A 25315-nucleotide genomic window follows, 5' to 3' on the forward strand; every position below is an offset into this window, starting at 1 on the left:
GGAAACAAGTATTTGATCCCCTGCTGATTTTGTACGTTTGCCCACTGACAAAGACATGATCAGTCTATAATTTTAAAGGTAGGTTTATTTGAACAGTAAGAGACAGAATAACAACAAAAAAATCCAGAAAAACGCATGTCAAAAATGTTATAAATTGATTTACATTTTAATGAGGGAAATAAGTATTTGACCCCTCTGCAAAACATGACTTAGTACTTGGTGGCAAAACCCTTCTTGGCAATCACAGAGGTCAGACGTTTCTTGTAGTAGGCCACCAGGTTTGCACACATCTCAGGAGGGATTTTGTCCCACTCCTCTTTGCAGATCTTCTCCAAGTCATTAAGGTTTCGAGGCTGACATTTGGCAACTCGAACCTTCAGCTCCCTCCACAGATTTTCTATGGGATTAAGGTCTGGAGACTGGCTAGGCCACTCCAGGACCTTAATGTGCTCTTCTTGAGCCACCCTTTTGTTGCCTTGGCCGTGTGTTTTGGGTCATTGTCATGCTGGAATACCCATCCACGACCCATTTTCAATGCCCTGGCTGAGGGAAGGAGGTTCTCACCCAAGAATTGACGGTACATGGCCCCGTCCATCGTCCCTTTGATGCGGTGAAGTTGTGCTGTCCCCTTAGCAGAAGAACACCCCCAAAGCATAATGTTTCCACCTCCATGTTTGACGGTGGGGATGGTGTTCTTGGGGTCATAGGCAGCATTCCTCCTCCTCCAAACACGGCGAGTTGAGTTGATGCCAAAGAGCTCGATTTTGGTCTCATCTGACCACAACACTTTCACCCAGTTCTCCTCTAAATCATTCAGATGTTCATTGGCAAACTTCAGACGGGCCTGTATATGTGCTTTCTTGAGCAGGGGGACCTTGCGGGCGCTGCAGGATTTCAGTTCTTCACGGCATAGTGTGTTACCAATTGTTTTCTTGGTGACTATGGTCCTAGCTGCCTTGAGATCATTGACAAGATCCTCCCGTGTAGTTCTGGGCTGATTCCTCACCGTTCTCATGATCATTGCAACTCCACGAGGTGAGATCTTGCATGGAGCCCCAGGCCGAGGGAGATTGACAGTTATTTTGTGTTTCTTCCATTTGCGAATAATCGCACCTACTGTTGTCACCTTCTTACCAAGCTGCTTGGCGATGGTCTTGTAGCCCATTCCAGCCTTGTGTAGGTCTACAATCATGTCCCTGACATCCTTGGAGAGCTCTTTGGTCTTGGCCATGGTGGAGAGTTTGGAATCTGATTGATTGATCGCTTCTGTGGACAGGTGTCTTTTATAAAGGTAACAAGCTGAGATTAGGAGCACTCCTAATCGCAGCTCATTACCCGTATAAAAGACACCTGGGAGCCAGAGATCTTTCTGATTGAGAGGGGGTCAAATACTTATTTCCCTCATTAAAATGCAAATCAATTTATAACATTTTTGAAATGCTTTTCTGGATTTTTTTGTTGTTATTCTGACTCTCACTGTTCAAATAAACCTACCATTAAAATTATAGACTGATCATTTCTTTGTCAGTGGGCAAACGTACAAAATCAGCAGGGGATCAAATACTTTTTTCCCTCACTGTATTTGCCATATTTTCAATTTAAGCCTACTAGAATGTGTGTGCCCCCAGGCTTGGAGGGAAGCAAAAGTCATTCCACTACCTAAGAATAGTAAAGCCCCCTTTATTACTGGCTCAAATAGCCAACCAATTAGCCTGTTACCAACCCTTAGTAAACTATTGGAAAAAATTGTGTTTGACCAGATACAATGCTATTTTACAGTAAACAAATTGACAACAAACATTCAGCATGCTTATAGAGGACATTCAACAAGCACATAACTTACACAAATGACTGATGATTGGCTGAGAGAAATTGATGATAAAAAGAATGTGGGGGCTGTTTTGTAAGACTTCAGTGCGGCTTTTGACATTATCGATCATAGTCTGCTGCTTAAAAAACGTATGTGTTATGGCTCTACTCCACCTGCTATATTGTGGATACAGAGTTGCCTGTCTAACAGAAAACAGAGGGTGTTCTTTAATGGAAGCCTCTCCAACATAATCCAGGTAGAATCAGGAATTCCCCAGGGCAGCTGTCTATGCCCATTACTTTTTTCAATCTTTACTAATGACATGCCACTGGCTTTGAGTAAAGCCAGAGTGTCTATGTATGCGGATGACTCAACACTATACATGTATGCTACTACAGCGACTGAAATGACTGCAACACTTAACAAAGAGTTGCAGTTAGTTTCAGAGTGGATGGCAAGGAATAAATATTTCTAAAACTAAAAGCATTGTATTTTGGGACAAATCATTCACTAAACCCTAAACCTCAACTAAATCTTGTAATAAATAATGTGGAAATTGAGCAAGTTGAGGTGACTAAACTGCTTGGAGTAACCCTGGATTGTAAACTGTCATGGTCAAAACATATTGATACAACAGTAGCTAAGATGGGGAGAAGTATGTCCATAATAAAGTGCTGCTCTACCTTCTTAACAGCACTATCAACAAGGCAGGTCCTACAGGCCCTAGTTTTGTCACACCTGGACTACTGTTCAGTCATGTGGTCAGGTGCCACAAATTGCAATTGGCTCAGAACAGGGCAGCACGGTTGGCCCTTGGATGTACACAGAGAGCTAATATTAACAATATGCATGTCAATCTCTCCTGGCTCAATTTGGAGGAGAGATTGGTTTCATCACTGCTTGTGTTTATGAGAGGTGTTGACATTTTGAATGCACCGAGCTGCCTGTTTGAGCTGCTGGCGCACAGCTTGGTCACCCATGCATACCCCACAAGACATGCCACCAGAGGTCTCTTCACAGTCCCCAAGTTCAGAACAGACTATGGGAGGCGCACAGTACTACATAGAGCCATGACTACATGGAACTCTATTCCACATCAAGTAACTGATGCAAGAAGTAAAATTAGATTTAAAAAACAGATAAAGAAAACACCTTATGGAACAGCGGGGACTGTAAAGCAACACAAACATAGGCTCAGACACATGCATACACACACACGATAACATACGCACTATACACATACGTACACATCTGTGAATGTATTGTAATGTTATTAAAATTGTATGAACTGCCTTAATTTTGCTGGACCCCAGGAAGAGTAGCTGCTGCCAAGGCAGCAGCTAATTGGGATCCATAATAAATACAAATACAAATGTAAACACCCACAACAGGAACAGCTCATGTTCTCCGTGTAGAACTCTGTGAATAGGCTATGGCAATGCCTATGCTGTGCTATTCCTAGGGCAGCCGGTAGCCTAGCGCTTAGAGCGTTGGGCCAGTAACCAAAAGCTTGCTGGTTGAATTACACAAACCGAAAAGGTGAAAAATCTGTAGATGTGCACTTGAGCAAGGCGCTTAACCATAATTGCTCCAGAGGTGCTGTACTACTATGGCTGACTTTATAAAACAACACATTTCACTGCACCTATCCAGTATATATGACAATAAAACATTTAAACATGTATGCCACATACAGTATTATGATCCCTGCAGTCTATTATGCAAATCAAGTCTGTCAACACGGAGAAGAAGAAAAAAGGCGGTCCCTGCAGATCCTTTCCCCTGCAGAGCCTTTCCCCTGCAGAGCCTTTCCCCTGCAGATCGTTGTTTTTTTGTTTTTTAATCATTTGAATAATCTTTTAACACAGACTTAACACCTAAAAAACACTTTGTATTTTTTTAAAACTCATAACATAGGCAAGGCCCTGTTGTTACCTAATTTCCTTGCATTACGCCTGGGAAGAAAACACTTCAATTTTCTTAACTTGCCATTGGCTCAACTTACCCGATGGCCATTGGCTCACTTACCCCAAGGCAAACATTTTGACTATATTATCCCACACAGCTACAAGGATGCACTTTCATGCAAGGTTTAGGACTTCATATTGAAGCTTATAGAGATCCCAACTGATGTATAGAACAATCTTTAAATTATCTACATTGATTTACATACAAGTATCATAAAACCTCTAACACAATAAATTCATTTGACTTGGTGAAAATGACTTGGTTTAAATGTATTTAGGACCTAACTTGCTTAACACTTTTTTCCATGTGGTTTCTTCCTCCACAGACTCCATGAAATGATGACCTCTTCCTAAATATTTGGTCAAATTATTAATTTTGTGTATGGTTTCCTAGAAACAAGGGTGGCTCAACTTACCCCTTGGGTCAACTTACCCCTACTGTATGCAATAACTGCTTTTTGACTCAATGACTCGGTTTTGTGCTATTTCTCTCTATTTCCCCAGTCTGTGGTGTATTGTCATGGTGGCCGGATCGGCTTTTTCCAAGGCGACATCCGCCTGCTGTCTGATGACATGAAGGCCTTACGGCCCACAATTCTCCCTGTGGTACCACGATTGCTCAACCGCATGTACGACAAGGTGAGAGAACCACCTACCCACATACACACACACCTCCACTCATTCTCCATATTTTATGTCAACTCACCCCCTCTCTCGTGTGTGTGTGTTCCACAGATCTTCAGCCAGGCCAACACTCCATTGAAGCGCTGGCTGCTGAACTTTGCAGCCAAGAGAAAAGGGGCAGAGGTCAGCAATGGGATCATCCGCATGGACAGCCTGTGGGATAAGATATTCTTCAGTAAGATACAGGTATCCACCTCACCACCTCCTCTTCTCCCCATGAGTGGCCTGATACAGTTGATGTATGTATGGATAGATGGACGGAGGGAGGGAGGGACGGACGGACGGATGTGAAGATTGATATATAGATGTGTGCTGTGTGTGTGTTCAGACAATAAAGGGGGTATGTCCCCAGTGTGACCCTTTGGCGGTGTTGGGAGGCAGATTTTTGGTGTGTTGTTGGAGTTTAGGTTGTGATAGTATTGTGTACTGTTGGCAGGCCAGCCTGGGTGGGAGGTTACGTATGATTATAACTGGAGCTGCTCCGGCCTCCCCCGCTGTACTGGGATTTCTCAGGGCAGCACTGGGTTGTCAGGTGAGTGACACACACACACATGTATGAGTGCATAAACACACACATGCACACATGCACGCACACACACAAACAGACACACACACAAGAATGTGCACATACACAAACACATGAACACGCGTGCACACAGACACACCACACAAACCGTCAGTCTCATTATATCACATCCTCCTAACATCCTGTCTATCCTTGCTGGCTGTAGGTGTATGAGGCGTATGGCCAGACAGAGTGTACTGCTGGCTGTACTTTTACCACTCCTGGAGACTGGACCTCAGGTTAGCTTATCTTCCCTCTCCTCTTCTACTCCAGCTGCTCCACTCCCAGGTCACCCAACAAACCTTATAATATGGGATGCATCCCAAATGGCACCTTATTCCCTATATAGTGCATTACTTTAGACCAGAGGCCTATGGGCCATGGTCGAAAGTAGTGCACTATAGGGACTCGGGCCCTGACCAAAAGTAGTGCATATGAAGGGAGCCGTTTGGGACACACCCCTACTGTAGGCCAGGGAATAAGAATACCTCTATGACAGGGATGGGCAACTAATGGGGGTGGTGGCCACAAAAAAATTTCTCAAACATTTTAGTGGCCCCCCATCTTGACAGCGGATAACTTTTTTCTTAATTTTGTGCAATTCTACACATTTTTGCCATGGGGTGTAAAGCAGTGGTTCTCAACTGGTTGTGCCTCAGGACTCAAATTGAACCAGCTTGTCTCAGTCGCGACCCAATATTTGCATCCCAATTTTTTTGGCCCAAAATGCAATCTGGAAAATATATTTCATGCTATATTCCCACCTTTTTCATTGTCAATAATTCAATTTTGCCCATATTCTTGATGAAGAATGTTAATAAGCTCACTGATTTGAGACCACAAAATAAACCAAATCCGCTAAAAGGCACTGCTAATACTGTAATTCTATATTTAAAAAACTGTGATTTAATTATTTAAAAATGTACTGTAGGTTAAATTATATTTTAGTTGTTTAAGTTCAGACTGGAGTATTTTTCCGTAAAAATAATAATAATACAAATAAATTACTCAAGAGAGTCGCTATTGTAGAGAAAATGTTGCAGTTTTAACCCAAGTTTGCTGCAACTTTACTACACGTTTTGCCTTGGGGCAGAGAGGAAAAGGAGCTGTTTTACAGCTAATTTCCTGCAATTCTACAGATTTTGCCATTGGGTGGAGAGAAATGTTAGCAGTTTTTTATATGATATCTGAGTGAGACTGACTAACAAAATCAATGGGGGCCCCACGGACGGTAATTCGACCATGATAACAAGTTCAGATAGTTGGCCGCTAAATTAATTTAGCAATCTAAAAAGAAAATGCTGACATGGGCTTATTAACTGACTATCAGTGACTGACTGAGAGAAACTGCTGATGCGCATCCGAATTTCAAAATTGCACTTTGTGTATTCTACTATTCTAACTCGCAACAGTAAGTTGAGACCCCGACTGACTTCCAGTTGCCCATCCCTGCTGTAGGACATCAGTTTACAGTCAGTTCTGGCCAACGCCTGTATTTGGTATTGATTAGGATCCCCATTAGCCGCTGCAAAAGCATCAGCTACTCTTCCTGGGGTCCACATGAAACATTACATAAAACATTATTAGTCAAGGACTGATATACATCAATTGAAAATGTCACACATAGCCTACATATCAGTACATACACACAATATCTAGGTCTAATACGTAGTACAGTGCAAATTACAATACTATATATAAAATGGCTGTGTCTCTTCACAGTCCCCTTTGTTTTTGAAACTGGTTTTATTGCTAGCTTGAGTTACCTGGGGTGGCAGAGAGTTCCATGTAGTCATGGCTCTATTTAATACTGTTCGTTTTCCAGCCTCTGTTCTGGACCTGGGGACTGTGAAGAGACCTCTGGTTGCATGTCTTGTGTGGTACCGATGAGTGTCCGAACTGTGTGCCAACTGCTTGAACAGACAGTTCGGTACCTTCAACACATCAATACCTCGCACAAAGACCAATAGTGATGCAGTCAATCTCTCCTCAACTTTGAGCCAGGAGAGACTGACATGCATGTTACTGACACTTTCCCTCCGTGTCTGGTCGACTGAGATGTGAAGAAGGACAGCGCCCTATCATGGACAGACCTCTTCCCATTTTCGCAACCATTGAGTCTACATGTTTTGACCATGACAGCTTTCTATCTAGGGTTACACCCAGCAGTTTAGTCTCCTCAACTTGCTCAATAGCCATATTATTCAATAATAGATCTAAACGAGGTTTAGCGTTGAGCGAGTGACTTGTCCCAAAAATTATGCTTTTAGTTTTTGAGATATTTAGCACCCATTCTAAAATTGACTTGAGCTCTATGTTAAGTGTCTCAGTTATTTACTTTACTGTTGCAGCCGACGTGCGTATGTAACCGTGTTGCTTCCGTCCCTCTCCTCGCCCCTACCTGGGCTCGAACCAGGGACCCTCTGCACACATCGACAACAGTCACCCTCGAAGCACCGTTACCCGTCGCTCCACAAAAGCCGCGGCCCTTGCAGAGCAAGGGAAACAACTACTTCAAGGTCTCAGAGCGAGTGACGTCACCGATTGAAATGCTACTAGTGCGCACCGCTAACTAGCTAGCCATTTCACACCGGTTACATATACTGTTGAGTCGTCAGCGTACATAGACACACAGGCTTTATTCAAGGTCAGTGGAAGGACATTTCTAAAAACAGAAAACAATAATGGCTGCCCTGCACTACACCACACTCAACTGAATTTGCATGAGAGGCTTCCATTAACAAAAACCCTCTGTGTTCTATTAGATAGGGAACTCTCAATCCATAATAAGACAGAGGATGCAATTTTTTTTCATCAATAGGTTATGCTCTGAAGTCTAACAAAACAGTTCCCACAATAGTCTTACTATCAATTTCTTTCAGCCAATCATCAGTCATTTGTGTCAGTGCCGAGCATGTTGAGTGCCCTTCCCTATAAGCATGCTGAAAGTCTGTTGTTCATTTGTTTTCTGTAAAATATAAACACCTTATCCTGCACCACTGGGTGAAATCTCCAATTTGACTATAGCGGAAACAAAATACGCAGGGAACACCCTACGTGTTGGGAACACATTATCGTCTGACTCACTGTGGCTTCTGCTGACTGATGCCAAAAACAACAACGCCCTCCAGGTCCTCAGGAGATAGTGTTAGTCACATGCTTTCAGCCTCACACACACACACAACCTTTGAGGTGCTATGTTTTTTGCTCTGTGGCTATGGGCTGCAGGTGCCACCTTTCTGCAGCGTGCTGCTCAGACGCCCAAATAGGACCACAACCATTTCCCCTCTGTAAGGTGTGAGAACAGGGGTGATGGGTCGGGAGGCCTGACTAGAGTAGGGTCAAAGACCTGTGGATCACAGCCAGTATTTACCCACGCACTATGTTGTTGTTATGTGTTTTACAACAGGTTGGCAGTTACGGTATGATAACCCAAGCATGCCACATACACTTTATTATCTCGGTGAAACAGCCATGGCCAAAGGTTACACCGGGAAAGTATTGAGCTCAGTACTGGTGGTTTAATGGTTGTTAGAGGAACTGAAACACCTAACCCATTAAACCCTGGGTACGTCCCAAATGGCACCTATATAGTGCACTACTTTTAACCATGCACTATATAGGGAACAGGGAGCCATTTGGAACGCAGCCGTCAATCATCTCCTGTCAGACTGGTAATGTCATTACAGGCTCTTATTATTTCATGATGCAGAACTTGCTATTGTGGTTACCAGCGGATAGTTCCTTTCTTCTAAGGACAGAGCAGGAGTGTATCATGTTATTCAAAAAGTTCATGAGTTCACTCTCATAATAAGGGTGCTTCCACCAACGGGGTAGCTCACTGTTAGTTTGGATCAGACAATTGAATTTGTTTTTTTATTTATTTATTTTATTTTTTATTTATTTCACCTTTATTTAACCAGGTAAGCCAGTTGAGAACAGGTTCTCATTTACAACTGCGACCTGGCCAAGATAAAGCAAAGCAGTGCAATAAAAACAACACAGAGTTACATATGGGGTAAAAAACATAAAGTCAAAAATACAACAGAAAATATATATACAGTGTGTGCAAATGTAGCAAGTTATGGAGGTAAGGCAATAAATAGGCTATAGTGCAAAATAATAACAATAGTATTAACACTGGAATGCTAGATGTGCAAGAGATTATGTGCAAATAGAGATACTGGGGTGCAAAAGAGCAAAATAAATAACAATATAGGGATGAGGTAGTTGGGTGGGCTAATGTGTGACACAACATCAGACAAAACTGAATCAGGGGTCTCAGGGGAGAATAACAATTCAAGATCATCAGATACTCTAGAATTGGTCTTTGGTTTTGTGCCTTGCCATGCTTTTATGTTTAGCAAGTATGGAGAAACGTATGACTTCAACTATTGTGCAAGCCTTATTGTCAAACACCACTAGGTTTTGCCTATTTCCACTAAAAGAAATGTGTTGCTCAGATGCACACTGGGCTAACAAAGGGAAGGGGCCCGTCACAAAAACATACTATAGTCCTTTTCTAGGTTAAGACCTCTGGGGACTAAAGTATCTAAGGGATGGATCCAGAACATCTCTCTGGGCTGTCGGTGTTTGTCAACGTCGCTACCGCGTTTGTTTTTGCTAACTTGTTCAATTCCAAAATAAAATAACTCACAAAGCAAGTGTCCTCTTTTTTTATTTTTTATGGAGGGCCACTGGGCAGTTGGGGTCAGCACTTCAAATGGCACTTCGCTGCTCACACATTCTAGTGTGTAACTCCCTTGAGGTCTCGCCTATGTAAAATAAGTTGCACAGGCAGCGAATCGCATAGATCACATTGCGAGAATTGCAATTGATGGTACCTTTGATCTGGGGTGCAGGAAACCTTTCATACGTTTGGTGTACTGGCATTGGGTACAATTGCCACACTTGTAGTTGTCAGGAGGAATAGGTAGGATGCTGGTTTTGTTTGCGCTTTAGCTGACGTCGGATCGGACAACATTGTCTTTAATGTTTTTAGCACTATGGTAAGCAGTCATGGGAGGCTACTAAAATGTATTAACTAGAGCTGGGTTTGAGCATAGAATGTACCAAGGGTTTTTTGATGATGCCTAGGAGTTCTGGACTTTGCGGGGTGTAGGTAGTGACCATTTGGATGGAGGGTTTAGCTCTAGGGCTTCTGGGCTTGCTCAGTAGCTGTGCACTAGGAACATCCATGCTTTCAGCTTGGATTGTAGCCCTTTGCTCTGAATCTGTCTGAGTTCAGACCTCCCTCGCAGGTGTCCTGTAATGGAATTCAGAAATTGGTGAAAGGACATCAGGGAGTTTAGGTCACCCTTGTAGACAACAAACATGTCATCAATGTAGCATTTCCAAACGATCAGGTTCTTGTTTAGAATGTGAACATTTTCAACTTACCTGAAGTGCAGGTTAGTGAAGTTGGTTGCCATCCTTGTGCCCATGGCATTCCTGCTACACTGCAGGAAGTAGGCGTCGTCGAACTTCAAGTAGTTTTTGGTGAGCACCAACCTCACGAGTTCAGCTAGGAAAGAAGAGGGTGGGTTGGGTTCAGTTCTCAAGTCAAGGAAATGGACACAGTGTTCAATTCCTAGTTCATGAGGAATGACTGTGTACATAGATTGAACGTCAAAAGACAATAAGAAACACTGTTCTGGTATCCCAATGTCAATTGTTTTAGAAAGTCACCTGTGTCTTTGAGATAAAATGGCAGATTTAAGACAATGGGTTTCAGGTGGTCGACATAGAGCGAGATGTTCTCAGTTATCCTCCCAATCCCTGACACGATGGGTCTGCCCGGAGGGTTGTCCATGTTCTTGTGTAGCTTAGTCACCATGTAGAACAGGGAGGTGCGGGATGTTGGATATACAATAACGCTCATGCTTTTTTATCTGTGATGTTGTGATTGACTGCTTCCACTAACGTCTCTGATCTGTTCATTGTAGGTGGAGGTGGGGTAAGAGGCAAGTGGCATGTAGAAGTTTCGGTCTGACAATTGTCTTTTGCATTCAGAAACATAGTCAACTGTGTTCAAAATCACTGTTACCCCACCTTTATCTGCCTGTTGAATGGTAATGGTATGGACTGTAGCTTCTTTAGAGATTGTAGCTCCTATTTGCTCAGGTTGGGTTTCTTCATTCTTTTATTCTGTTCACACCAAACCTTTACCTTATCTTCCACAAGGCGGCAGTATGTTTCTACAGAATGATTTCCATGTTTGGGGAGGGGTGAAGGTACTCTTAGGTTTGAGCCTCACGTCTGGAAAAAAAACTGCCATAATCTGATAGTTCTGAAAAATGTCTGAAGGTCTACAGAGATGTTAAAGTCCTTAATAGGTGCCGTAGGAACAAAAGCCAAACCTGGATTCAGGAGGGAGACTATTTGGCTTGTTGTTTGCGTCTGGTGTTGTACCGGTGCGTAATTCCGTTACCGGTTGCCTCTGCTACTTTTTCTGGTCTCATCTCCCTGTCCATTGGTTCGCCATGCATTGTGCCGGTCACCCGATATGTTGTGCCACTGGCGTCTGTAGTTCGGTATCTGTTTGTTGTATGAACGATGGTTACTAGAGTTTGAGTGATGCGAGTCCATGGAATTGTCACGTACATCTCGTCTCCCCCAGCTGGGTTGACGGCAGCCCCCATTATGACTTCTGTATTGTGCTCTAGGGCAGACTCTGCTGCCTTGGCTAGTCAAGAGTACACATAACCCTCAGAGTAATCTCGTCGGTCCCGGTGGAACTTCTCCTTTTTGCGCTCTCGCAGCTCATTATAGGTTTGTGCTGCCTCATCGTTAAGGTAATTTAGAGTGCTAGTTAGTTGACCATCTTTCAAATGCTCTCCTAATTGTGTCTCTATTAGGGTGAGGTCGTCTTTCAGTTTGTTCTCCTTCTTTTGTAGGTAAGAGATTGTGGCTGCCATCAACACGAAAGAGCTTCTATTCAAGGTGTCAGTCCAGGTGTTGGTTAGTTCCTCGTCATCAGGTAGTCAAATAATGTCACCCCATGTAGATGGGTTTTTTCCAGTCCTAGTTTGATGTCTTTCCATTCATTCATCAGAGGGGAATACATTTCTTGTCCATCCTCAGTGACTCCCGCATAATAGCATTTTCAAAGGAGTTATCGCTTAAAAGGGTGTCCAAAAATGTATTGTGGGGATTGACATCCCTATTTACTCCATGGGCCATGGTTGGGAGCAAGCCGTCAAATCTAATATGTTAAGAAGTGGAGGGTGCTCAATCAATATGAGTCGTGGTGCAACCAAAATGTTTTATCATAACTGAAAAGGTGCAACGCTCGCTCGTCATAAAAAAATATATTTATTTAAGCAAGGTTAAAATACTAACGTTTCTGCCTTCATCAGAATAATCACTCAAAGGGAATGTACAAGTTCATATAGGGCATGGGTGTTAAACTCATTCCATGGAGGGCCGAGTGTATGCTGATTTTCATTATTTCCTTTCAATTTGTGTCCAATTAAGACCTAGACACCCAGGTGAGGGGAGTTCCTAACTAATCAGTGACCTTATTGATCAATCAAGTACAAGGGAGGAGCGAAAACCTACAGACACTCGGCTCTCCGTGGAATGAGTTTGACACGCGATATAGGGCACGGGGAACACAATTAGGGAGAACTCTTCAGCTGGTGGTGCTAATGAGAGAGGGTGTTGTAGACTATACAGGTTGGTCCTCAGGGTGAGCGGTGTGGTCAGTGTCTCCACCTAGTGGTAAAATACAGAAAAGGAAACAGTAAAACAATTGGAAAGACAGGGTGAGCATATTCCAACTGCAGTAGATATCATTTATGTACAACCATTACTATAGAATACATGTTGAATATGTTAGGTCAGGGGTATCAAACTCATTCCATGGAGGGCCTAGCGTCTGCAGGTTTTTCCTTTCAATTGAGCCCTTGACAACCAAGTGTGGGGAGTTCCTTACTAATTAGTGACCTTAATTCATCAATCAAGTACGAGGGAGGAGCGAAAACCTGCAGACACTCCATGGAATGAGTTTGACACCTGGTCTAAGTTTCTGTCCCCAAAAATTATTTTTTGTATTTTCAGCTTTATATATGCTTTTTTTAGCATTATACTGTAATGCATACTTTTTGGTGGCAGCCAATTTACTGTGTAATGACTTCAATCAAACAAATTAAGACATCAATTAGTGCTGTCTGTAAACTAGATTTTGCTCATATTTGTCCTTGTTTTGATGACTAACTCTAGGTCATGTGGGGGCACCACTGCCATGTAACCTCATCAAGCTGGTGGATGTGGCTGAAAAGAACTACTTTGCTGCCAAAGGAGAAGGAGAGGTGAGTTGAATGAAGCCTCAAGGATATTTTAGGATAATCCGTACTTGAACAGGGTCACAGACAGTTGGTCATCAAGGCTATAGTGGGTATCATAATTATTCATTTTCTTCCGTCACAAAGTTGGATAGAAATCGATTTTTAATAATAGACCTACACAAAATACTCAATGTCAAAGTGGAAAGAAAATTCTACAAATTCAGACAAATATAATGACTAAAATATAGTAGCAAAAGTATTCACCCCTTTTGTTTAGGCAAGACTTTATTATTTCAGGAGTAACATTTGGCTTAACAAATGACAAAATAAGTTACATGGACTCACTCTGTGTGAAATAATATGGGTTGACATGATTTTTGAATGACTACTCCTTCCTCTGTCCTCCATACATACAGTACCAGTCAAAAGTTTGGACACACCTACTCATTCAAAGGTTTTTTCTTTATTTTTACTATTTTCTACATTGTAGAATAATAGTGAAGACATCAAAACTATGAAATAACACATGGAATCATGTAGTAACCAAAAAAAGTGTTAAACAAATGAAAATATATGTTATATTTGAGATTCTTCGAATAGCCACCCTTTGCCTTGATGACAGCTTTGCGCACTCTTGGAATTCTATCAACCAGCTTCACCTGGAATGCTTTTCCAACAGTCTTGAAGGAGTTCCCACATATGCTGAGCACTTGTTGGCTGCTTTTTCATCTGATGCAGCACTCCATCACTCTCTTTCTTGGTCAAATAGCCCTTACACAGCCTGGAGGTGTGTTGGGTCATTGTCCTGTTGAAAAACAAATCATAGTCCCACTAAACCCAAACCAGATGGGATGGCGAACCGCTGCAGAATGCTGTGGTAGCCATGCTGGTTAAGTGTGCCTTGAATTTTAAATAAATCAGAGACCAGCAAAGCACCCCCACACCAAAACACCTCCTCCTCCGTGCTTTACGGTAGGAACTACACATGCGGAGATCATCCGTTCACCCACACCGCGTCTCACAAAGACACAGCGGTTAGAACCAAAAATCTCAAATTTGGACTCCAGACCAAAGGACAAATTTCCACCGGTCTAATGTCCATTGCTCGTGTTTCTTGGCCCAAGCGGGTCTTTTCTTTTTGTTGGTGTCCTTTAGTAGTGGTTTCTTTGCAGCAATTCGACCATGAAGGCCTGATTCACATAGTCCCCTCTGAACAGTTGATGTTGAGATGTGTCTGTGACTTGAACTCTGTGAAGCATTTATTTGGGCAGCAATTTCTGAGGCTGGTAACTCTAATGAACTTATCCTCTGCAGCAGAGGTAACTCTGGCTCTTCCATTCCTGTGGCGGTCCTCATGAGAGCCAGTTTCATCATAACGCTTGATGGTTTTTGCGACTGCACTTGAATAAACTTTCAAAGTTCTTGAAATGTTCCGTATTGACTGACCTTCATGTCTTAAAGTAATGATGGACTGTCACAATCACAATTATATTCATTTCAATCCTATTTTGTAACGCAACAAAATGTGAAAAGATCCAAGGGGGGGTGAATACTTATGATACCCACTGTATGTACAATATGTTAGCATTTGTTAAAATGATAGTTGGGTGCTGAACATATTCTCCTTAATTATCACTTTGTTTTTCTCCCTCTCCCTCCGATCATCCATTAGGTGTGTGTGAAAGGACCCAATGTTTTTAAGGGCTACCTTAAAGACCCAGAGAGGACGGCTGAAACCCTGGATAAAGACGGTTGGCTCCACACAGGAGACATAGGGAAATGGTTACCTGTACGTACAAAGGCTTGTCTATGACTCTTCACTTGCAAAGACATTTCCTCAAACATCTCTTTGCCATCCTTGTACAATATCCTATTTTAGGGTTGAATCCTAACTTGTGATCCACAAGTATCTCAATTAAAATGTAAGGTATGAGCGTATTTTCAAGTCAGGATTCAGACCTGTGTTTCCCACTATCTCCTTATGACGTTTGCCCTCTCCTCTTCTCTTCTCTCCTCAGAACGGTACACTAAAGATCATTGACAGGAAGAAGCACATCTTTAAGCTGGCCCAGGGAGAGTACATCTCCCCTGAGAAGATAGAGAACATCTATATACGCTGTGAGCCCGTGACCCAGCTCTATGTCCATGGTGACAGCCTACAGGTGACCTAACCTACCTCCCTAACCACCTCTCTTCCTTATCACATCACAACCCATGGTTCGTTGTTTGAGCATTATCATGAGAGATGGTCACTGGACCCAGAACCACCTGAACATACATAGCCATCTGTGTCTCCAGACTGTACATGTACCCTCTAAACCAAACTCATGCAGTTTTAGTTTTTCTGTTTGTTGCCAGAGGACATAGATAATCTGTCAATTCATTATATATTTAGCTCAATTTGTTTATAAACCACTTATCCAGTCAACAAGTCAGTAGTGGCTGTTCTTAATGCCACAGTTTATGCTTGACACTGTTTATATACAGTTAGTTTGAAAGAGACACAGACTTACTTAGGCCCATCGCTCCTTTGGAGCATTGGCCATCGACGACTCGATCACACCCTGTTCTAGGCAGAACGTTCCCTCCCATTACGTATGTGTGTGTGTGTGTGTGTGTGGGGGGGGGGGGATAGATAGATAGATAGACAGATGTCCACAAATTTCTTGTAAACAAACTATAGTTTTGGCAAGTTGGTTAGGACATCTACTTTTTGCATGACACAAGTAATTTTTCCAACAATTGTTTACAGACAGATTATTTCACTTATAGTTCATTGTATCACAATTCCGGTGGGTCAGAAGTTTACATACACTAAGTTGACTGTGCCTTTAAACAGCTTGGAAAATTCCAGAAAATGATGGCTTTAGAAGCTTCTGATAGGCTAATTGACATAATTTGAATCAATTGGAGGTGTACCTGTGGATGTATTTCAAGGCCTACCTTCAAACTCAGTGCCTCTTTGCTTGACATCATGGGGAAATCAAAAGAAATCAGCCAAAACCTCAGAAAAATTATTGTAGACCTCCACAAGTCTGGTTCATCCTTGGGAGCAATTTCCAAACTCCTGAAGGTACCACATTCATCTGTACAAACAATAGTACGCAAGTATAAACACCATGGGACCACGCATCCGTCATACCGCTCAGGAAGGAGACACGTTCAATCCCAGAACAACAGCAAAGGACCTTGTGAAGATGCTGGAGGAAACAGGTACAAAAGTATCTATATCGACAGTAAAACAAGTCCTATATCGACATAACCTGAAAAGCCGCTCAGCAAGGAAGAAGCCACTGCTCCAAAACCACCATAAAAAAGCCAGACTACGGTTTGCAACTGCACATGGGGACAAAGATTGTACTTTTTGGAGAAATGTCCTCTGGTCTGATGAAACAAAAATATAACTGTTTGGCCATAATGACCATCGTTATGTTTGGAGGAAAAAGGGGGATCTTGCAAGCCGAAGAACACCATCCCAACCGTGAAGCACGGGGGTGGCAGCATCATACTGTGGGGGTGCTTTGCTGCAGGAGGGACTGGTGCACTTCACAAAATAGATGGCATCATGAGGAAGGAAAATTGTGGATATATTGAAGCAACATCTCAAGACATCAGTCAGGAAGTTAAAGCTTGGTCGCAAATGGGTCTTCCAAATGAACAATGACCCCAAGCATACTTCCAAAATTGTGGCAAAATGGCTTAAGTACAACAAAGGCAAGGTATTGGAGTGGCCATCACAAAGCCCTGACATCAATCCTATAGATCATTTGTGGGCAGAACTGAAAAGGTGTGTGCGAGCAAGGAGGCCTACAAACCTGACTCAGTTACACCAGCTCTGTCAGGAGGAATGGGCCAAAATTCACCCAACTTATTGTGGGAAGCTTGTGGAAGGCTACCTGAAACGTTTGACCCAAGTTAAACAATTTAAAGGCAATGCTACCAAATACTAATTGAGTGTATGTAAACTTCTGATCCACTGGGAATGTGATGAAAGAAATAAAAGCTGAAATAAATAATTCTCTCTACTATTATTCTGACATTTCACATTCTGAAAATAAAGTGGTGATCCTAACTGACCTAAAACAGGGCATTTTTTACAAGGATTAAATGTCAGGAATTGTGAAAAACTGAGATTAAATGTATTTGGCTAAGGTGTATGTAAACTTCCGATTTCAACTATCTATATATATATACACAGTGGGGGAAAAAAAGTATTTAGTCAGCCACCAATTGTGCAAGTTCTCCCACTTAAAGATGAGAGAGGCCTGTAATTTTCATCATAGGTACACGTCAACTATGACAGACAAATTGAGAGAGAAAAAATCCAGAAAATCACATTGTAGGATTTGTAATGAATTTATTTGCAAATTATGGTGGAAAATACGTATTTGGTCACCTACAAACAAGCAAGATTTCTGGCTCTCACAGACCTGTAACTTATTCTTTAAGAGGCTCCTCTGTCCTCCACTCGTTACCTGTATTAATGGCACCTGTTTGAACTTGTTATCAGTATAAAAGACACCTGTCCACAACCTCAAACAGTCACACTCCAAACTCCACTATGGCCAAGACCAAAGAGCTGTCAAAGGACACCAGAAACAAAATTGTAGACCTGCACCAGGCTGGGAAGACTGAATCTGCAATAGGTAAGCAGCTTGGTTTGAAGAAATCAACTGTGGGAGCAATTATTAGGAAATGGAAGACATACAAGACCACTGATAATCTCCCTCGATCTGGGGCTCCACGCAAGATCTCACCCCGTGGGGTCAAAATGATCACAAGAACGGTGAGCAAAAATCCCAGAACCAGACGGGGGGACCTAGTGAATGACCTGCAGAGAGCTGGGACCAAAGTAACAAAGCCTACCATCAGTAACACACTACGCCGCCAGGGACTCAAATCCTGCAGTGCAAGACGTGTCCCCCTGCTTAAGCCAGTACATGTTCAGGCCCGTCTGAAGTTTGCTAGAGTGCATTTGGATGATCCAGAAGAGGATTGGGAGAATGTCATATGGTCAGATGAAACCAAAATAACACTCGTCGTGTTTGGAGGACAAAGAATGCTGAGTTGCATCCAAAGAACACCATACCTACTGTGAAGCATGGGGGTGGAAACATCATGCTTTGGGGCTGTTTTTCTGCAAAGGGACCAGGACGACTGATCCGTGTAAAGGAAAGAATGAATGGGGCCATGTATTGTGAGATTTTGAGTGAAAACCTCCTTCCATCAGCAAGGGCATTGAAGATGAAACGTGGCTGGGTCTTTCAGCATGACAATGACCCAAAAACACGGCCAAGGCAACAAAGGAGTGGCTCAAGAAGAAGCACATTAAGGTCCTGGAGTGGCCTAGCCAGTCTCCAGACCTTAATCCCATAGAAAATCTGTGGAGGGAGCTGAAGGTTCGAGTTGCCAAACGTCAGCCTCGAAACCTTAATGACTTGGAGAAGATCTGCAAAGAGGAGTGGGACAAAATCCCTCCTGAGATGTGTGCAAACCTGGTGGCCAACTACAAGAAACGTCTGACCTCTGTGATTGCCAACAAGGGTTTTTCCACCAAGTACTAAGTCATGTTTTGCAGAGAGGTCAAATACTTATTTCCCTCATTAAAATGCAAATCAATTTATAAAATCTTTGACATGCGTTTTTCTGGATTTTTTTTGTTATTCTGTCTCTCACTGTTCAAATAAACCTACCATTAAAATTATAGACTGATCATGTCTTTGTCAGTGGGCAAACATACAAATCAGCAGGGGATCAAATACTTTTTTCCCTCACTGTGTGTGTGTGTGTGTATATGTATATGTGTATGTATATGTATATGTGTATATATATATATATATATATATATATATTACTACCACCAGTCAAAAGTTTGGACACACCTACTCATTCAAGGGTTTTTCTTTATTTTTTAAAACTATTTTTTACATTGTAGAATAATAGTGAAGACGTCAACACTATGAAATAACACATATGGAATCATGTAGTAACCAAAAAAGTGTTAAACAACTCAAAATATATTTTATATTTGACATTCTTCAAATAGCCACCCTTTGCATTGATGACACCTTTGCACACTCTTGGAATTCTCTCAACCAGCTTCACCTGGAATGCTTTTCCAACAGTCTTGAAGGAGTTCCCACATATGCTTAGCACTTGTTGGCTGCTTTTCCTTCACTCTGCCGTCCGACTCATCCCAAACCATCTCAATTGGGTTGAGGTTGGGGGATTGTGGAGGCCAAGGGTGGCTTTTTGAAGAATCTCAAATAGAAAATATATTTTGATTTGTTTAACACTTTTTTGGTTACTACATGATTCCATATGTGTTATTTCATAGTTTTGATGTCTTCACTATTATTCTACATTGTAAAAATGTAGAAAATAGTAAAAATAAAGAAAACCCTTGAATGAGTAGGTGTGTCCAAACTTCTGACTGGTACTGTGTATATTAACTTCTAATATTAATATACTATGTGGTCTGTTACTCTTCCAGTCCTGTCTGGTTGCCATAGTTGTTCCTGACCCAGAGACGATGCCTGCTTGGGCCCTGAAGAAAGGCATGGAGGGGAGCTATCGGGACCTCTGTAAAAATACCGTATGTGATTTAAATTAGTCTACATTCAATGGTGTGTTTGTTCCATTTGTTGCCATGAAGGTGAGGTGTTTAATAATTAACTATGTGTTATGTGAATAGACTGACTTAGTCCAAAAGAAAAGGATTCCTGTTGCACACCAATATTTAGTGTAGGTGCTGCCCTTTTAGAGAAAGATCCCCAGATTCAACAAAATGAAAGGGTGCCCTGTTGAACCCCTTTTTGTTAAGAGTTGGGCCTTTTGTTGAATAGGTTGACATAACACAATACATGGTATCATCTTCGAGAGTCATGGTATGGTGTCATGTCTGTGTTTGTGTAAAGGTCCTGAAGAAAGCCATCATGGAAGACTTGCAGCGACTGGGCAAGGCCAGCGGCCTCCACTCGTTTGAGCAGGTGGGTGTGTCAATTGTGAGGTGTTCATTGGTGGGGGCAACTGAAACTCAGTTTCAACAAATGACAAGTGTCTGAAAGAGAATTCGATAATGACAAATAGCTGACCTGACACAGGATCCTTTCTACATTTTATAATGTATACATTCTCTCCTAAGGTGAAAAACATCTACATCCATAATGAGCAGTTCTCCATAAAGAATGGCCTGTTGACTCCCACACTAAAAGCGAAGAGACCTGAGCTGAAGGAGTTTTTCAAGGAGAAGATCGAAGACCTGTACGAAAACATCTCCATGTGAAACACTACGACGACCACAAAATAAAAGCCTGGTTCCCAGCAACATCACTCCTCATTAACATTTCTCCTTCACTCCACTTCACCCCTATCAAACCACAAAACAGACTCAAAACAACCAAACAAGTTACTGACTGTGGGTCAGGAAGGAATAATCGATTTAGCTCTTTTGACGCCCACTGAATGAGTGTTGCCCGCTGCCCCACGGCAGCCAATGTCGAGCTACAACCAAATCAGCCTCCTCTCCATCTTGAAACGGCAGCAACAGACAGTCAACATAGCCTGCACGTTCCTCTTTCCTTTGTAGGCCTATAAAAAAACTGATGCAATCTTTAAGTTTTCTACATGATGTGCTCAGAGAGTTTGCCTGGTAAGAACATACATACCTGGGCTAAGGGCAGTGCATGCAGTGTTCCCTGCATTGCTGGGACCGTTGTTACATGATCCTTCAAAATTAGCCCTGGGATTTTCAGGCAGTCAACAGGTTTACCAACACCAACAGTCAAACTGCAAGGCTTTCTCATGTTGTCGAGATCGACAAGCTCCACCCATTGACGGAGGTTAGAACAAAATGGACAGTGACATTTTGGGTTTACATAGTACAAATGTATAGGCTTTTGAGTAAATTTCAGTCCCAAAGTATCACTATGTAGATGTACATATTGTGGACAAATAGATGTAAGCATATGAATGGATTTTTTTGCGTGTAGTGAGATGAATTGTAACTTTATTTAATTTTCTGTCAAATGGAATAATCACCATATCCTTGTATTGAATGAGTACAGCAATAAGTATTAGGGGTTGGATGGGGAAGAGAAAAATAAAATACATTCTGGAATTATTTTTATTATTTCTTTATTTTCCATGTCAAGCGACGCTCAAACAAACTAAAACAGAGTTACCTTTACATTGCAACACTGACTCATTTGGCTGGGCAATATAAACAAAGTGTTAACAATGATCACGGTAGTGATATAGGGTAATATGAGCATGCACGCAGTTGGACAGGTGGCACAGTCTCCATAGAAATGTTTATCCTGTGTTTTTGGAGTCTACTGAGCTTCACACAGTTAAAGTGGCTGTGTAATTGGTTGAAGTTGACTATGGCACAACAAAAGTCTACATTGAGATAGTAGATGTTAGTGCATGCTTCTTCTCAGCAGCCAACAACCACAATGTTGAGTGCTGAAGGTCTATAGGGCATATTTTCTTCAAGTACCTCAGATGATGTTTCATCATCATATTTGATGTCTGATTTTAGTGGGGAAAAGGCTACACTTACAGAGCCTCTGAAATATGTTTGTGAGCAGTAGAACCTCACATTGTCTGTTACAGCTACTCAATTAACCCCAGTATCAAAGTTGCATGGGGGTAGGGGTTTCGACTCAAACTCAAAGACTAGCAATTGTAATTTTAGTGGAGATGGTTGAGTGAACTGAGGCCTGAAGACTAGCCCACAAAGTACATGCCTATATGCTTTAGCTCCGCAGGCTAACACAGCCTTGTGACACACAGGCGGCCAGGGCTCAAATCATGGCATCCATCACACTTTTTTCAGACGACAGGCAGATTAATATAATACATTTGCAGCATCCAGCTCATTTTATTTGGTAAAACACTATTTCAAAGTTTTATTCAGTTTTTTAAAAAAATACTTGACTTACTTGATTTACTTGATTTAAGCCCATGGCTCCATCTCCCTTATTTCGGGGCAAGTTTTTCAAGTTTGCACCAGTTGAGGCCGCTCTCAATCATTCCTGCCTGGACAAATAAACATGTCACAAAAAATCTAACCAGAAAAATATATATGTAAATTATATATCCTGAGTCACAATCACATCCCTCAAGTCTCTGCTTACAAACAAGCTGTTCAGAGGATACCGTGAATCCACTTCACAGATAAGATGTGATTGACATATTTAGGGGAGAGTATGAGGATTGTGTACATTGCATCTGGAAGAACAAGCATGCTTGTACAGCACTTTTGTAAATTAATGTAAAGTATAAAAGGAATACATTTTTTCTTTGCATGTGAAACCATGGGACTGGTTAGGAATCCATACAAAATGTATAGTACAATTCCAACTGATGAATGTAAACAGGGCAGAATATAAATAACCATGTAGTATGTTTAAAAATATATAAATAATAGTATGTTTTATAGTAAATCTAAATGATGGGCAGGAGAGGAATAAAGCTGTACATGTTGGATATTTGAATACTCCGTGTTTTTTCTTCTTTGACTATTGACAGGACTCCAGTTGAGGTCATGTTTCAAACCTGGTAGTGTTAGCACAGATAGAACAATGAGTTAGTTATAAAATGGGTTAGTTATAAAAAATATTTGGTGTTAGTGTACTCTATTTTGAATCTCACCCAGCAGGGGGCGCAAAAATACATTTCTTGGCGAACGCCGCCATTCAAAATAATTTCTGAATATCTCGAGAGGCTCAAACTCATTCAAGCTGCTGAAGATCCAGAAGAAGTGGAGAGGTTCGTGAGAACAATTGAAATAATCGCTATGGCCAATGACAATATTTTAATAATTTAATGATGAATAGTTTGTTCGAACTATATTTTGGATTCGCTGGCTTTCTACTTTGATCTAACAAGTGAAACACCTGGGCAAAAAAACAAATGTTGGCTAGCTAGCTAGTTTAGCAGGGTTCATTCTCTGGTCACTCTAACACGTTAGCTAGCTCGTATTCGTGTTTTGATTGAACTGTAACTTTTCTCTCCGAAGAATAATCTTGTTTTTGCTGGAATGGTTCGTTCAAAACGTAAGAGTTACATCAGCATCACAAGACGAGAAGGAATGCGTAGCAGCAGCCCCGGAAGCCGGAGTCGCTGTACATCTTTGAAGTCAGGTGGCACAAGAGGAAGTAAGAAATGGGATGCCTTTCAATGACAGTATGAGCTACTATGATTATACCTGAAGTCCATATCTCCCCAGACTTATTTTAATGTATTCCTAACAGATGAGATATAGCCATCTATAACATTATTCAAAAAACAGTTTCACACATTTACCTGCAGTACAACAGGTGGACAAAGAATAACCCAAACCCAGTACACTCATTCCCAAACTGTTTTTCTAACTTGCAGAGGAAGTTAAGCCCTGCTCATAGCTGATCAGTAGGTTTGCCTACTATGGTTGCTGTTCACTTGCCTGGCAGAATCAAATTGGTCTGGATGCCAGACAAGCTGATCATCAAGTACATATTTTGTTTAATTCTCAGAACTGAAGCGACTCTTCCCTAAACCCCTTTCCACAGCGAAAAGGCCCTGTCCTGACACCCATAATTGAGTCAATATGCACTGACCACAGGTGAGCTGCTATGCAGACCCTACTACTCGGTATCGTGATACTTAGCCTGGTATTGTATTGTTAGTCAAATTTTGGTATTGCGACTTACAATTAGTGAGTGCATACATTTTTCATATTGACCCCCGTGGCTTTATCTCAGTGGCATTTAAAGAGAAATTGTTGCAATCTCAAGAGAAATTGTGAATCATCTGAAAAAGAGACTCTGGGTTTCAATGGGCTTTTCCTGGTTAAATCAAGGAAATAAATAAAATAAAAAGTGTAAGAATGTCAGTTAGTAATGAAATCCTTCTCTCAAAGTCTGTGATGATTAGACCCAGGAAGATCAAATGCAGGAAGAGAGTAACATTCAGTGACTCTGTTACCACTGAGAAGATGGTAGGGAACAATGTGGAGCCTGTAAGAGTGTTTGATATGCTTACAATTTCTACACAGGATGTATTTTTGCATATTTTTGTTTAAAAAAAAATGTTAATTCCACACCCTCTGACTCGGTTTACCCTGCACAGAAAAGTATTGCAGAAATATGTCATTACGCGAAATGTCCATTAGAGGTCATGCCTCTCTCATGAGACCTTTCATCGTGTCCTCTTAAGTATTTCAATGAGTAGGGCCAGGACCTTTTCCTGACTATTGTGACTGGACCAGGAAAAACGTGTGGCTCTATTTATTGGCTGTAAATTGGGCTCAAGTTTTTCCTAGTCAGGAGAAATTCCTGCCGCCATATCCATGAAACATACTGTTTTGTTATAATAATTTATAGTGATGGTTATTGAGTATGATTGATCTGCTGCTACTTCTGTTACTTTTCTATTGTTTTTATTTGAATATTGTGCTTTATTCACTCTGCAGTTCCAGAACCAGCTGTGCAAGGTGTGCCGGTTCCACCCCTCCAGGAAGGAACGCTACCAAAACTTGTTAAAGGTGTCATCAATAGATGCAGTTTTTACATATGGTTTTTAATTCTTTCTTTTAGGACAATTCTGTAAAAAAAAAAATATGTTTTCACAGTCCATGTACAGGTTGTCTGTTTTTTTGTTTGTTTTTGTTTTTAAATAGAAAATAAACATTTATGAAATTATGTTGCTGTAATACATAATGTACATTGATTTTATTTAACTTAATACATAGATAATATTACCACCCTGTTGGAGTAGAGCTGATATTTGAGCTATTTGACATGTGTATGTTTCAGGCTAGGAATTGAATATGATCCATATTTAACTTATCAAAATATGTAATCTTCTACATATTCTTTATTATGTTTTAGGAGTTTTTAATATACATTTTATTTGGTGTCTCGGTCAGATGGTAACTATAAGCCTCCTGTAGCTCAGTTGGTAGAGCATGGCGCTTTCAACGCCAGGGTTGTGGGTTCGATTCCCACGGGGGGGG

General features: G+C 41.5%; 1 protein-coding gene, 1 long non-coding RNA gene and 1 other non-coding gene across 5 annotated transcripts in view; all 3 read left to right on the forward strand.

The window, feature by feature from the left end:
• LOC121574012 (long-chain-fatty-acid--CoA ligase 6-like) overlaps positions 1–21436 on the forward strand; it is a 60933-nt gene extending 39497 nt beyond the window's left edge. For all 3 annotated transcript variants that reach the window (XM_045222658.1, XM_041886519.2, XM_045222659.1), the window contains exons 12-21: positions 4282–4416; positions 4513–4647; positions 4898–4993; positions 5193–5265; positions 13250–13338; positions 14987–15103; positions 15333–15476; positions 19808–19909; positions 20232–20303; positions 20459–21436. In XM_045222658.1, coding sequence (XP_045078593.1) covers positions 4282–4416; positions 4513–4647; positions 4898–4993; positions 5193–5265; positions 13250–13338; positions 14987–15103; positions 15333–15476; positions 19808–19909; positions 20232–20303; positions 20459–20599 — 1104 coding nt within the window. In that variant the 3' untranslated portion in view covers positions 20600–21436. The remainder of the gene's footprint in view (positions 1–4281; positions 4417–4512; positions 4648–4897; positions 4994–5192; positions 5266–13249; positions 13339–14986; positions 15104–15332; positions 15477–19807; positions 19910–20231; positions 20304–20458) is intronic.
• Positions 21437–22991: 1555 nt separating this feature from the next.
• Positions 22992–24944, forward strand: LOC121574431. Its single transcript, XR_006002196.1, has 3 exons — positions 22992–23088; positions 23339–23477; positions 24773–24944. It is a non-coding gene; the product is annotated as an uncharacterized LOC121574431 (long non-coding RNA).
• A 298-nt stretch (positions 24945–25242) lies between these two features.
• Positions 25243–25315, forward strand: trnae-uuc. The gene has a single exon. It is a non-coding gene; the product is annotated as a tRNA-Glu (tRNA).

This window comes from Coregonus clupeaformis, chromosome 9 (assembly GCF_020615455.1).
Source record: "Coregonus clupeaformis isolate EN_2021a chromosome 9, ASM2061545v1, whole genome shotgun sequence".
NCBI lineage: Eukaryota > Metazoa > Chordata > Actinopteri > Salmoniformes > Salmonidae > Coregonus > Coregonus clupeaformis.